The 14,588-nt window shown below is 38.1% G+C and overlaps 1 protein-coding gene across 3 annotated transcripts in view; it reads right to left on the reverse strand.

The window, feature by feature from the left end:
- The window catches only part of LOC146618264 (vascular endothelial zinc finger 1-like), a 32,150-nt gene continuing 17,562 nt past the window's right edge, over nucleotides 1-14,588 (reverse strand). Inside the window, exons 3-7 of one of the 3 annotated variants that reach the window (XM_085371150.1) lie at nucleotides 9,552-9,621; nucleotides 8,945-9,113; nucleotides 1,478-1,519; nucleotides 810-875; nucleotides 1-619 (exon numbers count right to left, since the gene is read on the reverse strand). In XM_085371150.1, coding sequence (XP_085227276.1) covers nucleotides 252-619; nucleotides 810-875; nucleotides 1,478-1,519; nucleotides 8,945-9,113; nucleotides 9,552-9,621 — 715 coding nt within the window. In that variant the 3' untranslated portion in view covers nucleotides 1-251. The remainder of the gene's footprint in view (nucleotides 620-809; nucleotides 876-1,477; nucleotides 1,520-8,944; nucleotides 9,114-9,551; nucleotides 9,622-14,588) is intronic. The other 2 variants (XM_085371151.1, XM_085371152.1) reach the window with 2 other exon arrangements.

The following is a 14,588-nucleotide window of genomic DNA, read 5'->3' on the forward strand; positions in this document are numbered from 1 at the left end:
TGCTAAGTTACAAAAATATGTATTTTCTGTATTAACTAAAAATAAAATTCATAATTACCACATAATGTTGTAATAATGCTGACCTCTGTAAGTAACAATCATTGGTTACCATCTACGTGACACATTAGTTCACCTTTTTATGCCCAGTACACTATCAACTCATTTAGAGGGAGATTTTACTAATATCTAATGGCTTTGTCCGTTATTAGGCAGTTAAAACATCACTAACTGTTACATGAGGAACAAAAGATCTACCAAGGAGGGGAGGATGGCAGAACCTGGGAAAGAAAAGGCATAGACTCCATGGGCCTCATAGCAATATTGAGTGGCCCAGTTATATTCATGGGCATAGGAGTGGTGATAGCTACCGGGTGGGCAATATTCATGTGTGCTGTTGTAGGGATTCCAACAGAGGTCAGGTTCACAGGGCCAGTGATGGTGACAGGGTGCTGCAGGTTAACTGGCGATGTAATGTTAACGGTGCTGGTGGCAGTATTAATCTGAGCTGTGATGGTAACAGCATTGCTGGAATTGACACTGCGGTTCACAGCAGAGGTGTTGGCTGCAGAGTTGGTGACAGGTGTCGTAGCCGCAGAGCTGTTGTGTAAGTTGTTGGCATCTGTATTAGAAAAGAAAAAAACAAACAAACAAAAAACACATTTAGGGCTGGTCAGCCTTATAGATACATATTACCCTTTCAAAACAAGGAGACAACAGCCCTCTCAGCTCCTCGGCTGTGGGTGACTGAAAATATCAATACATCATTATCACATAGTGTCAACTGTGGAAATATATTTGAAGAAACCTACCTTTATGAGAGTTGTCAATTAGGACTTGGAAGGAGTTATTTAAAATCTCTCCTACCGTCAACTCACCTGAGGGGTAAATTCAAAAAGCAGGATCAATAGACTAACCAGTTAATTATTGTTAATGTTATAATTAAAAAATTTAAACAGAAACATATTAAGGACATCTTAAGTTCTGCATATTCCTAAGGTTGGACACACACTGCAGTGTAGGTCTTAGACCAGTAATTAGCAGGCCTAGGTAAGCTTAGGATCACTGACTAGTTTCACTCTTGCCCACAGATAATTGGCACATTGCTGGGTCATTTGTGATCCGTTCTCAAAAAGAAAATCTAAATTTCGAAGTCCAGACAGAAATGACAGCTCGGTAATAGCAGATGGCCTGTGATGAAATGTAAAGGAGTGCACATCTACCCCGAGTGCTATGGTCCTTTTTGTGGTTAATTTAATTGATCTACTGATCCTGCTTCATGAAATTTAACCTTACATTAGCAAAATATCTATTATCTACACATGAGAATAGCCTCAACTGTACCAGTGCTTCAAGAAAAAAAAAAATCTCTTTGTACTTAGGTGACATGGTACAACATGAATTAAAACTGGCCACTAATGTTTTGCAGAGGTTATGCTTAAATAATTAGGGATTTCTGCTATTTCTGCTACGGGATTACCTTTTCGTGGCCCTGAGTGGTTCCACTGCCAGTCACTTATGCCTATTCAGAAATACAGACACATATTGGGTTACATAAACAAGGGGAGCACTGCCATTATTCTTGGAATCAACTTGATCAATTAGTCAAGTTGTGTGTAGGTGGGAATGGGGTACAACACCTCGACCAGGGTTTTAGCCTTTCTAGTATAAAATAAAACCAAAATGTTAGTCTCTCAAATTAAACTTTGTGTGTGCGTTTTTTTTTCTATTAGGGTAAGCAAGGCCAAATATATGATTTTCAAATAAATTATAAATGTCTGGGTCTTTGGGTGATTGATTAGCTAGGGCTAAAGAGGGTAACATTCCTCCATCTTGGCCTGTGCTTCGAGGATTCTGACAGTATGACTCATGGTATCAAGTTAAATATGTTGCAAGAATGTCAGTGCTTCTAGAATAAAATTTGGAAACGTGTACAAAACATTCATATTTACTTGTATTTTTTTCCCCACACTTGTGTTTTAAATTTACAGTTACAGAACAAAAATATTGAAAAATGTGTAGGTTGACATTTAAATCATGGCTTGTCTCTCATTTGACCCAGTTACTTCAAACCTACACTGAATTTTGTTACTACAATACACACATGGTGCATGCTTGTACACCTTTATTCTGTCCATAGAAAGTAGAAGTAAAGAAAGATTTTCTAAATGGATCAGTAAGTATTTAAAAGTACAATGGAAGTCAGAGCCTTCACCTTTCAGGCTCCTCTTCTGTGGAACCAGTTTAATTTGGATTTGGGAGACAGACACAGTCTCTACTTTTAAGATTTGGCTTAAAACTTTCCTTTTTGCTAAAGCATATAATTAGGTCTAGATCAGGAGACCCTAAATCCTCCCTTAGTTATGCTGCAATAAGCCAATGGTGCTGGAGACCAGTACCATTTCTTCTTCACTCACCTTTTTCACTCAGCATTCTGCATTAAATCAGTAGTTATCAATAATATCTGTCTCTCTTCCACAGTGTGTCTTTATGTTGTTTTCCTCCCATCACACCCAACTGGTTTCTGCCCTTTCCTTCCCACTGTTGGCAAATGTTCACTCAAAGAGGTAATTTAATTGCTGGGTCCATTAAGCGTCTTTACCTTACAATATAAAGCGCTTGAGGCTGATTTGGCCCTATATAAATAAAATTGAACTAACTAACAGTCCTCTTTAACTGACAATGCTGGTAGAAACTAAGTGAGAAGACACTGCTGGCATGTGGACTGAACGTTTGCCAAATATCTGAGCAAATACTAATGTCACAGAAGCATACTGGTCACTGCATTTATGCTGGATAACTCGTTAGCAGTTGCAGATATACAAAATTCTCTTTCAACTTCATTTTTGCTGGTTGAAAGAATGAGGGATTTTGTGTCTGCAGTGATTTGCTCATGAATCACAGGTGCTTTGTGGTTACAAATCCATGTGGTGGACACAGGACAGCTGAGAATGAGACATCTTGGTCCTCTGCTTTGTAATAAACTGCTCGTTCAGCAGGTTTTGCAACATGTTTACCACAAAAAAATTTTTTTTCTTTTTACTTTTAGGTAACTGTAAATTTAAAACACAAGTGAAAACATCTTAAAAGTAAAAATGTGAAAATACAAGGTCAAATTTTTATCCTAAAAACTTTCCCATTATGTAACATTTCTCAATTGGTGTTGATACATTTACACCAACATTTTTTTCTCCTGGAAGCAGGTTTCTTTGAGACACTTCGTTGGTCTACGAGCAGACAGTCTTTGGGATAGGATTTTGGAAATCTGGGTGGTCACATTTTGGAAGCTTTAATAAATACTATAAATATCTAGAAATGAAACCTACCATCTAAGGTTAGAGATATGCTATTTCCCCTAATAAGACCAGGTTTTCCTCTGAAAGCTTTCCTTTATAATCCACACGCTTTGTAGACATCACCTAAACTGTCCAACTTCTAACATTTGCCCTTTCATGTGATGTGTGCAGTTTAGTAGTTAGGGATTACTTATAAGAAACATGTAAACAAACAAACAAACAAAAAAAAAAGGTGATCTCAAATTCCACCAGCACTTAAACCTGCACAACCACAGTAAGAAAATATAATTAAAACATGATATTGTACAGTTCTGTGGAGTCCATTATCTCACAAAAAAACAAAAAAAATCATTAAAGACTATTTCAAGTATACAGTACAGTGCAAATGTCTTGAGCCAGCTTTCATTTCTTTATGACTTTCCAGGAAAACTGGAAATGGGTGTAGTCATTTTTTAAATGCAAGAAAATAAATGGAAATACAGTATATAAGGGGAAAATTGAGTTTTTACAATTTTAACAGGCTTGAAAGTCAATATACAAGTCAATATTGCTACCTTTACAGTTTAACACAGCCTGAACTCTCTTAGGCAAGCTTTCTTTAAATTTCTTTAAGTAGTCTTCAGGAATATTGTTGGCCGTTGGCTGCCTTTTGTTCTTTTCTCTGTCAAGATGATACCACAGTCAAATTAAAGTTGAGGTCCAGGCTCTGGGGAGGTCAATCCATAACTGTGTCTGTTTTTCAATTGAAGTATGCTTAAGCAATGATGCCAAAAGGACTGGCAGTCTATTCTGGCATCATTGTTGAAGAATGAGAGAAGCCATTTCCAATCAAATACGTTTTTAGATGGTAATGCACGGTGGATCGAAATCTCTCAGTACTTTTCAACATTTATAATTCTCTTCATTTTGATAAGATCCCCAATACCAATGGCTGAAATGGAGCTGCAAACCATAACAGTGCCTCCACCTTGTGGTAAAGATTGCATTAGACTATCACTCCTGACCTCCACTCTACATACTGATGACAAATTAAACCAAAAATCTGAAATTGTGTATCACTTCATAAGACCTGATGTCACTAATTATTAGTCCAGTTCTTGTGTAATTTAGCATACCTCCACCTTTCCCGTTTCCCCTTTCTTAAGAATAGTTAAAGAAAAGTTACCCTTCAAATTAGACCATTTCTGATGAAGCTTCAGTGAATAATAGATGGATAGATGGAATGATCAGCTGAAGAGCCAGATGCATCTTTCAGGTCTCGTGTTAGGTAATAATCTTATAATGATGCATTTTTAAGTATGTAAAGTGTATTCATTAAAAAAAAGAAAAGAAAAGAAAAAAAATAGTATCTTCTAGCTGTCAAACTGCTATGTTTGGCATTTTTTCAAAGATTCAACTGGAGAACTGGGAACAAATTATGTGTTTTTGTCACAGGCTACTAAGGGTGGGCGGTATAAACGGTATACGGTAGAAATTATATAAATTGGGCCAACGGTAGAGATTTTGACTATACCGCTCTATTGCGATAGCGCATGTTGATGGTGTCATCAAGTTGCGCCTGTTTTGGTCGAAAGCATTGCAGTGGCTGCAAACAACATTATCTGCAAATTATGCCGGGTGACAGTAATAGCAAAGAGTCAAAGCACTTTTGGAATATGGGGAAAGCCAAAAACGGTGCTTCCTCCACTTCCATACCATTGATTCATTAATGCTGAATTCTCTCGCAGCTGCTCTGTTCCCATGTTGTTGCAGTATATTAATGACTAACCTCGTATTGTGGATGGATTATCTCAGTTGTTCTCCTGACTGAATTTTGATCCGTTTATAGCATCCTGCCATGCAATTGCATTTGTCCCTAACCACCAGAAACCCTCACGTTAACTTTTATCGAGTGGAAAAAAAGTTAGCTTGTTTATATTATGCTAACATAGCTGTGTCGCTAGCGGTCACGTAGCACATCATTATATACCAGCTAGCCCAACTTCAGTAACCCTACAAACGTCACTGCTGTTTAGTTTTCTGTCTTCATTTATGTTGGAAGTGATAACAGATAACAGCTAATGTTATGCTAACATAGCTGTTTTGCTAGCAATCACGTAGGACATCACTGCTAGTCAAACTTCCGTAACCCTACAAACGTCACTGCGGTTTAGTTTTCTGTCTTCATTCCACTTCATGTTGGAAGTGATAGCAGAGCAGTACGTTTAATTTTTTCAGAAATCTCTCAGTCAGAACATGCTATATCATGTTTAGGTGGAAACTAGCGAGCTTACTTCCTGCTAACTTTAACTGCGTTGAATTTAATAAATTCTGTCTTCATGGATGCCTGGATGTTAAACTTAATTGTTACACCTGGTAAAGCAGCAACGCTGATCATTTTATTAAAGATGAAAGAATTTAGACAGTTGTTAACTCTCAGTCATGCCGTAGTGTTCGTTTGACTTTGGGACCTGAAGCTGACAGAGTTTTGGACCCAGATTACTCCGCAAGGCTCCTGACTACGGCAGCTGTAATGCTCCGACAATCCATCAAGCGGTGCGGCTTCATAGCTTACCAAAGTCGTACTAAAGACAGATTTCTGTGCACATTGTCGATTTTTGAAAAAATTAAAGGATTTTAAGTGTGCCTTATAGTGTGTAAAATACGTTCTACAGAAGAAAAGAATATATCGTGATATATATCATTACCGCACTTGCTTCAAATTATACTGTGATATTAGGACTGGGCGATATATCAAGTTTTTAAATATATCGATATATTTTTATACGAGATTTGAGATGTGACAATATCGTTTGTATGATATAGTCTATGTTATGTTATAATTATACTTGTGGAACCGCAAGTTTGCCTCTCTTTTGCCCACTTTTGTCTCTACGCAACGTTACTCTGCCTCGGCTCTCTCCTTCACTGAACACAACTCCCACTCCCCCATCGCTTCACCTGCAGGCAACGACAAGATGGACACAGCAGCTATCAAAGAGGAGCTGGTCAGTAAAAAGAAAAGATTTGGAGATTACCGTTTTAGTGCTGTCAGCGTGACATTAACGCCATAGCTGCATTAACGGGGCAAATCTCTGATAATGAGTTACCGTAGATGACCCTGCGCGTAGGGCTGGACGGCATCAACGAGCTGCGCTAACGCGTTGACGCCTCCTTTCATTTTCTCAAAGACCGACAGTGTGCCATATGTATGAATTCTGGTTGTGCTTACTAACCGCGAACTGATTTTGTGGTACACAGCGCTCAGAAACCTTTCAAAAAAATTTTTGGTACGACTTTGGTAATAATAATAATAATAATAATAATAATAATAATAATAATAATAGATACTTTATTGATCCCCATGGGGAAATTACTTGTTTTTCTCTGCATTTGACCCATTCACTCAGTGAAGCAGTGGGCAGCCCACTAAGCAGGCGCCCGGGGAGCAGTGTGTAGGGACGGTACCTTGCTCAGGGGTACCTCAGGGTAGCCGTTAAGTGGATTCGAACCGCCGACCTTCCGATCATGGGGCGACCACTTTACCGAAGCTGCACTGCTTGATGGATTGTCGGAGCATTACGGCTACCGAGGAGCCTCGCGGAGTAATACGTACTCTGCTTCAACGTAATATTACCGTACTGTGTGTGTATAAGGACCACAAATGGCACCTGTAAGAGACATGGTTACAAAAAGGATTTCAAACTCTATGGGCTCAAATTGTGGTCATAAATATTTAGTACTTGTAAATCAGTTTTGTACTTGTAAATTAGGATTTGTATGTGTAAAAAGAATTTGTGTGCGTGTAAAAAAGATTTGTGTGTGGACTTAGCCCAAAAATACTTGTGAAACTCTGCACTCAAGTTTCAAGTTACAAATACGAATTTTGACCCTGTTTTTCTTCCTTTCATCTGATTGGCCAATGTCATGTCAATCACAAATTTAACTATCCAAACAGAGGGTGGGTTGGATGGGTTTGAAATGAAATAAACATTTCATTGTTTGCAATGATTCTTTTCTCTGTGATTACAGATGCTGCCCTGAGATTCCGACCTCAGCACCCCCAAGTGGCAACAGACAAATGATCCTATATATTCACTCTTTGTAGTAACTCCAAAATTAACTGATGAAAACAGTACTAAGACTAAAAAGTACCACATGAGATGCTGTCAGTGAAGGCTGCAGCCGTTTTATTGATAAAAGTCTAACATCCAGGTGACTGGTCTCACTATACAGGAGCATAAGCAGTAACTCAGCAGAAACCTGCTGATCTCAGATCTGCACAGCCTCTGCTTTTAACACTGACTGTAGTCAGCTGCATGAAAAGGACATGATTTGGAACGTCAAAGGTCTTTACTTGTATATTGAACTAAAAACTTTCACACTGTGTTTTGCTAATAGTGTGTTATTTATCATAAATTAATTAAGAGCCATTCATACAAGAGTAACAAGAGACAATAATGTGTATTTTAAATTTTAATATGTTTCTACTGGACTGAATACAACATTGTTATGTCAAAGTCCAGGTCCTCTGTGCTTTATCTGAGGATGATGTGCACTACTGCTAACATTACACAAGGCAAAGGTCGCCATCACATTGTTTATGAAGTGCTGGGTTTAAAGATGTTCTGTGATGGGTCTACGATGGAGATCGGAAGAAGATATCCCTCTGAGGGAGCTGCTAGTGAAGATAATGAGTCCTGCTTCATTCCTCCTGATGTTTCTGAAATAATGTCTCTCTCAGTGGGACAACCGAAAATCTGGCATAGGACAGCAGTGATGAAAGAAAGGGAGAAAGTTTCTGGAAACCTCTGGCTCCACAACACCTAGCTTGGTCCTGATGGTATCCTTCACTCATTTTCCCCTGGTGAAATGTGTCTGTGAGTAATAAGGTGAACTCTGGATCCTGGTATTAAATGAAAAGAACAAATTACACTTCTATTAACCTTCCACTGCTGTGTTTTTAAAATCTAATATTTTATTTTAAAGTTTCCATGATACCAGACTGCAGAGTGCTCTGTGAGTGCTATGGATCTAAAACTGCTTAAATCTTCATTTTTATATCATCCTCAGGCTTACGTTAAAATCTCAAAGGACAATATTTAAAAATCTAAGTAGTGCTGTATCATTCAAACCAAGTCTATGAAAGTAACATAGGCGTGTAGCATCACTAATTAGCTAGCAACAAGCCTCTAACACAGTGCATACACTAAAGGCTAATCTAGCTAACACATTAACAATAGGGGCTACAGAGTGATGCCAGATGTTGTAGAACTATAAGATGTTAAGCTGTGTCTTTTTAAATTATAGCAACATGGTTGTATTCACCTTCATTTAACGAACCATCAGTCGTGGTAAACCCATCAGCAGATATCCTCAAAATTGGAGCAGCTGGGCTATATAAAAAGTGTAGGCGGGTTTGTTCGCGGTTTCGTCCAGCGGGTGTGTGGGTGGGAGTGTGATGCAGCAACTCCACTTCAAGTCACTACTGTTCATACTTGGGCTCCAAAAGTGCAATATGGCAGCCCCCACAAAAAGGTAATTTTGACTTCATTTTGAGAGGAATTGGAGCCACGTTGTCCGTCTAAATGCTCCATATCTGTAATCATTACCGCAGCAATATTATTGCAAATGCAAAAGTGAGCAAATAAGGGAAGGAGATATGCACCTACCTTTATTGTTACATGGGCTGTTGAAGCTAGCTTGCCCATGGGTCTTGAGGTGACTTGTGATGTAGGCAGCACTTAGCATTTTGCCACAGATGTTGCAGGTCACTTTGCCTTCATGTCTGATCATGTGAGATCGCAGGCGGTCTTTGGTAGCAAAAGCAGACGTACAAGCCTGAGAAAAATGAGAAATCAGGAAATCAATTTTTCTTTTTCAACTTGTATTGTAGTTTCACTTCATTAACAAAACACTTTGCAAAAAGGACACTCTAGATAACTAGTGCAGCTTGTGCTGCATTGGTTGCCATTTTCTGTGATCAACCTCAAGATTGTTCATGTTACTTTCATGAGCAGCATGACTGATCACAAATGTGTTTTGCCAAAAACCATGGACTACCAGCCACTACATTTCAGAAAATGCATATTTGAAGCACAGAGAACTCAAATATTATAATATACAAAGTAACCATAAGACATGATACAAATGGAAATTAACAGTTTCTGAGTGGCAGCTAATCTCTAAACAAAACTGCCCTTTATTGGCCTGTGATGAAGACACACAATGTAAACTTAAAATAAACATGAAAGCAAGAGACCCAGTCACAACTCTTACCGTTACTTGGCATTTAAATGGCCTCTCTGAGGAATGGACGTGCTTGACATGACAGCTTAGATGATCAGGTCTGAAAGGTGAGATATATACATACCAATTTAAGGCTGGGTAATGTGGTAGTTACAGTAACTGAAAAATCCAGGCTAAGTTTTAACCCAAGAATCCCTTATACTATTAGATTTCCCTTTACATAAAACCCAAATAACACAAAACCGATCACAAAAACAATTCCAAACATTATTTTGCTTGTCAGGAGGCCAGAAATATAGATGCATGGTTTTCTATGAAGAAGGTAACACAAACTTAATATCTATCTGGGACGAATCACCTAATTTTATTGAGAAGTTTTATCATTTAATTAAAATCAGTAAAATACTCACAATGAAATATTATGTATTTTAGGATTGAGAAATCCTACACTGCATAAATAGGTAGATACTTATCATTTGCCATAATGAATTAATTAAATACACCATTAAATATTTAATTAAATGTGGCAATAATTAATTAAAATGTGAAAGAAATTATTAAATGTGGCAATATTTAATTAAATGTGTCAATTACATAAATATTTACGACACATGTAATTAATTAATTAATTACTTAATTACACATTTAATTAATTATTTATTTCACATTTTAATTAATTATTGCCACATTTAATTAATTACTTAATGGTGTATTTAATTAATTCATTTTGGCACAGTTGACTCCTTCAGGTCTCACCATGAAATAATTTTATCTGTCAACCTCACCCATCAAACTCAGGGGGCGGGGTTAACACTGATCGAGTCAAAACCATTGCTTTGGCCTGGTGGCCATTGTTTTTACCACACAACAACCGGCATGTGGAAACTAACAGAACTGAACTTTGAAAAACCCTGTTTGTGTGTCACCAAATACCATTTTAATATTTTTTTTTTTTAGCCGAGAATGTAGTGGTTTAATCTTCATATGTCTGGTTGGTTTGTCAAGATAGAGCCTCTTCGCAAAAGTGCTTCGATGGTTTCGGAGATGTCTGCCCAGTCTCACGGCAAAGCGTGGGACAGACCCGCTTGCCTCGCAAGCAATCGAGCTGTTATTACCACCGACAAAGCGCAGACCCCGGTACACAGCTATAATAACCCCCGCTGACACTGACTTCTTTTACTGAGGTTATATTCATCGGGTTTTTATTTCCTGATGTTCTTATGTGTCCTACGTGTTTCAGTCGCCAATTCTGAATTATAAATAACATTAAAAACATGTTTAAGGAGGAGAGAGAGGAAATAAATTCAATTAACAGCTGATCTTTGGGTTTTTGTTCAGTAATCAGCATGACCTGCGTATAAATGCATAAAAGAGATAACGTTGGCGTTTCTGTCATGTAGTAACTGCTGGCTTTAACTATACAAAGGTTGTTCAACACTATGAAACGCATACAGACTTCATGATGTTCGGCTAATATTTTTATTGTGAATATTAATCATGAGGGTAAACGGCCCTGTACACCACGGAGCGAGGTCAGCATATCCATGATATCTTCAGCTCTCCGAGTTAGCCCAGTTTCCCGGCTGACTAATCTAACTGTCATCTACGAATATGTCACGGGTCATATTAATATGATTTAACAGAAAATCATCCTTATTAATGCCAACTATTCCAGAGACGTGAAAATCTACAGCATAAAGAACAAGAAAATATAGCAGTCTAACGCAACACTAACAGAGATGAACCGTCAGTTTGTCACAGATCAAAGTGGAATAAAAGTGATTAGTTGAACAGGTGTTTGTGATCTGTGTTTTCTGCATTTTCATCAGCATAAGAGACTCAGCAGCAGATTAGAATAACATTTATACATTTAATAAATCACCAAATGAATACACGCAAGAAACGAGCAAACCTGTTCCGACAATTTGAGTTTGTATTCCCTCAGCTGCAGACTCGCTGCCGTTTAAATGTTTGAGAGGAAGATTAGATATAAAGCAAACGTCAAACATAGACTCAGTCTGCGTTCACATTTGATATGAGGCCAGGACAGATAATGGCTGTGTCCTGTTTTAAGATCATATATGTAAAATTGTTGTCTGGCCTGTGTCAATCCAGCTGCTCAGAGTCCGTTGTTACCATGGTTACTGCATAAGCAGCTGTAATGTAAACAGCTGGCACAGCTGAAACCTACCGGCAGCATGGGTGTTTATGTTTTTCATTGCAAAAGAACTGTCTGAATGGTCAACTGAAGTTAACTTGGATAAATTATAGTTAAGGAGTATTACAGATAACGCCCACGTGAGCTGTGTAACTGTTCACCACTACACTGAAATAAGTAGGCTATAACTGAAATACACGTGCTATATCATAAACTATGATATAAATAGGGAGGTCCTATTAACAAATTTAAAGGACACCTTCCTGCCTTTAGTCTCATTCATGAGCAGTATTAGTTTTCTTCTAACATCCAGAAGTCTGCACCATGTGTTTCATAGTTTGTAACAAGCCTTTGACAGTTAAACATAACATGACCGGGGAAGGAGAAAAAAAAAAAAAATAAATAAATAATTTTATCTCTCTCTCTCTCTCCCTCTCTATATCAATCAACAACTAACAAACAAACTAAAAAAAACAAAACAAAAACAGTTAAGCTGGTACACCGGGGCTGTGAGCTCGGTGCACTCTGTCAGCTGACTGTTAGCAGAGCTGAAAACATCTGAGCACTTTTGCAAACATGTTCTATGTCGACAACCTGACCAGACATGTGAAGATTACGCCGCGACATTAGCGGCTAAAACACTATTAAAAGTGTAGTTGGTGACAGAAAAATGGGGTATTTTAAAACTTTACACCACCACCATTGCTGCCTGTGATTTAAAATGCATTCTAGGATACCTGGCTGCCCCAAGTCCACACAAGCAATCGATTATCTAGGATTGACCTGTCTTGACTTACTTTGCAACCAATCAAATGTTAGAGAAGCTGCTTGGGCAGCGTTAACCCCGCCCACTTCGTTTGATGGGTGAGGCTGACAGATAAAATTATTTCAAGGAGAGAGATGAAGGGGACAAAAGTGCCAAAATGAATTAAATAAATAAATTATTAATTAATTAAACCTGTCAATAATTATTTAAATGTGTTAATAATTTAATTAAATGTGTCAATAATTAATTAAATATGTCAATAATTAATTACATGCGTCGTAAATATTTATGTAATTAATTATTTCCGATTGTAAATAATTATTGCTACATTTAATGAATTATTTAATGGCGTATTTAATTAATTCATTATGGCAGCCCTGGCCTTCCATAGTTACTGGTAGTGTTACAGGCCATTTATAACTTTTGACAGCAGCGTCAGAGAACCTCAGAGCTGAGCTTATGAAGTCCTCACACTAGTTTTGGTCAGTTTTCGTTTTTAAACCACAATTAAACTAATTAAACCACATTTATTTTTAAGCTCACTTTAACTAGTAGGTTAAACAAACAAACAAAGCCTTTGATGTTTTGTGACAACATCTTGCAAGGCTGAGATTAGGGCTGAAACAATTCATTGAATTAGAATAACTATTATAAAAAGTCCTCGACACAAATGTTTTGCTTTCATGCTTCATTTATAACATGGCTCAGTAGCACTCAGTTGTTACCAAGTAAATTCAAGTGTTTCACCCACATTTGCAACTAAAAATATACCTGCAATAAAAAAAAATATTTAGGAGCAGGCATGTGAACAAAAAGCATGACAACATTAAGCCCACGCAGCCCCAGTATTTCAAAGAAAAGACTGATAACACAACAGCTGATGATGATGTTGTTATTGTTTCATGTGGAGTCGGTCTGCACACAGCGCAGAGCAAAGAGGTGAAGCCATTATAGACATGGTGACCTTGGATAGAGTGAAAGAAAACGTTTTTTCCAGTGTCATCAGTTCCTAACAAGGACAGCATCCTCTCCATAAGCTCGAGAGCAGTACCATCACCGAGGCCTGAGAGAGAGCATTGGCGTTTGTAGGGTTACTAAAGTTGGGCTAACTGGTATATAATGATGTGCTACACAGCTATGGTTAACATAAAAAACATAAACAGTGAAGCTGGAGGATGAACGCTAACTTTTTCCCCCACACGATAAAGATTTCTGATGGTTAGGGACAAATGTAATTGCATGGCAGCATGCTGTAAACGGACCAAACTTCAGTGAGGAGAACAATACTGCTGCATGGGCTGGGCTGTAGTTACATTGTAAGGTTTTAAAAACTGAGCTTTAAAATGAATAATGATGATAAAAACCGAGAGGCCGACAATGATCAATGACTTTTTTTTGGGGGGCTTGTTCAGATTAGATACAACAAAATATAAAGCATTAAAACATGTTAAAAACACAGTTTTATTCAGTGTAGAGTAGCTTGGGCGCAGAAGCAGGTTACATCAGGTCATCATTTAAAGATTGGATATCCCACCTGTAGTGCAGTACAGTAGTTATTATTATCACTTGTCACATCCTGTTTATGACAGTTAAAATAAATAACATTCATATAAGAAATAAAATTGTCTGTGTAAACTGTATGTGGTGTTAAGTAGGCCTATACTACTGTACTTTAATGTTGGTGATAAGGGTGGTACTTGAAGAGCCATATACAGTGGAACCCCGACTTACGAAATTAATTCGTTCCAGAGGGTCTTTCGTAAGTCAAATTTTTTTTAAGTTGAAGCACCTTTTTCCATCGCCTTTTGAGTGAGGCGATGCTGGCTGAAGACGAAGTTCTTCATGCATGCGCGCACGCACGCACGCACGCACACACACACACACACACACGGGGTGCAACGATACTCGTATCGATATTGAACCGTTCGATACAGTGCTTTCGGATCGGTACGCATATTCGGTACGTATCGAACAATACAAAAGTTTTAATTTATTTTATCAACTTTGCTTCTGACGATGCTGTCTGTGTTGAGCGCTCAGTGGATCTGCGCTCGACAGTGCAGCCTAGGCGGAGTAGTCGAACGCAGATTCACTGAGTGCAGGGCAAGCTAGCGAGACAGAAGTTAAGCTCTCCTTGCAACAT

The sequence above is a fragment of the Diplotaxodon limnothrissa genome, linkage group LG14 (genome assembly GCF_057381915.1).
Source record: "Diplotaxodon limnothrissa isolate DT_005_m linkage group LG14, D_limnothrissa_male_GT1.1, whole genome shotgun sequence".
NCBI lineage: Eukaryota > Metazoa > Chordata > Actinopteri > Cichliformes > Cichlidae > Diplotaxodon > Diplotaxodon limnothrissa.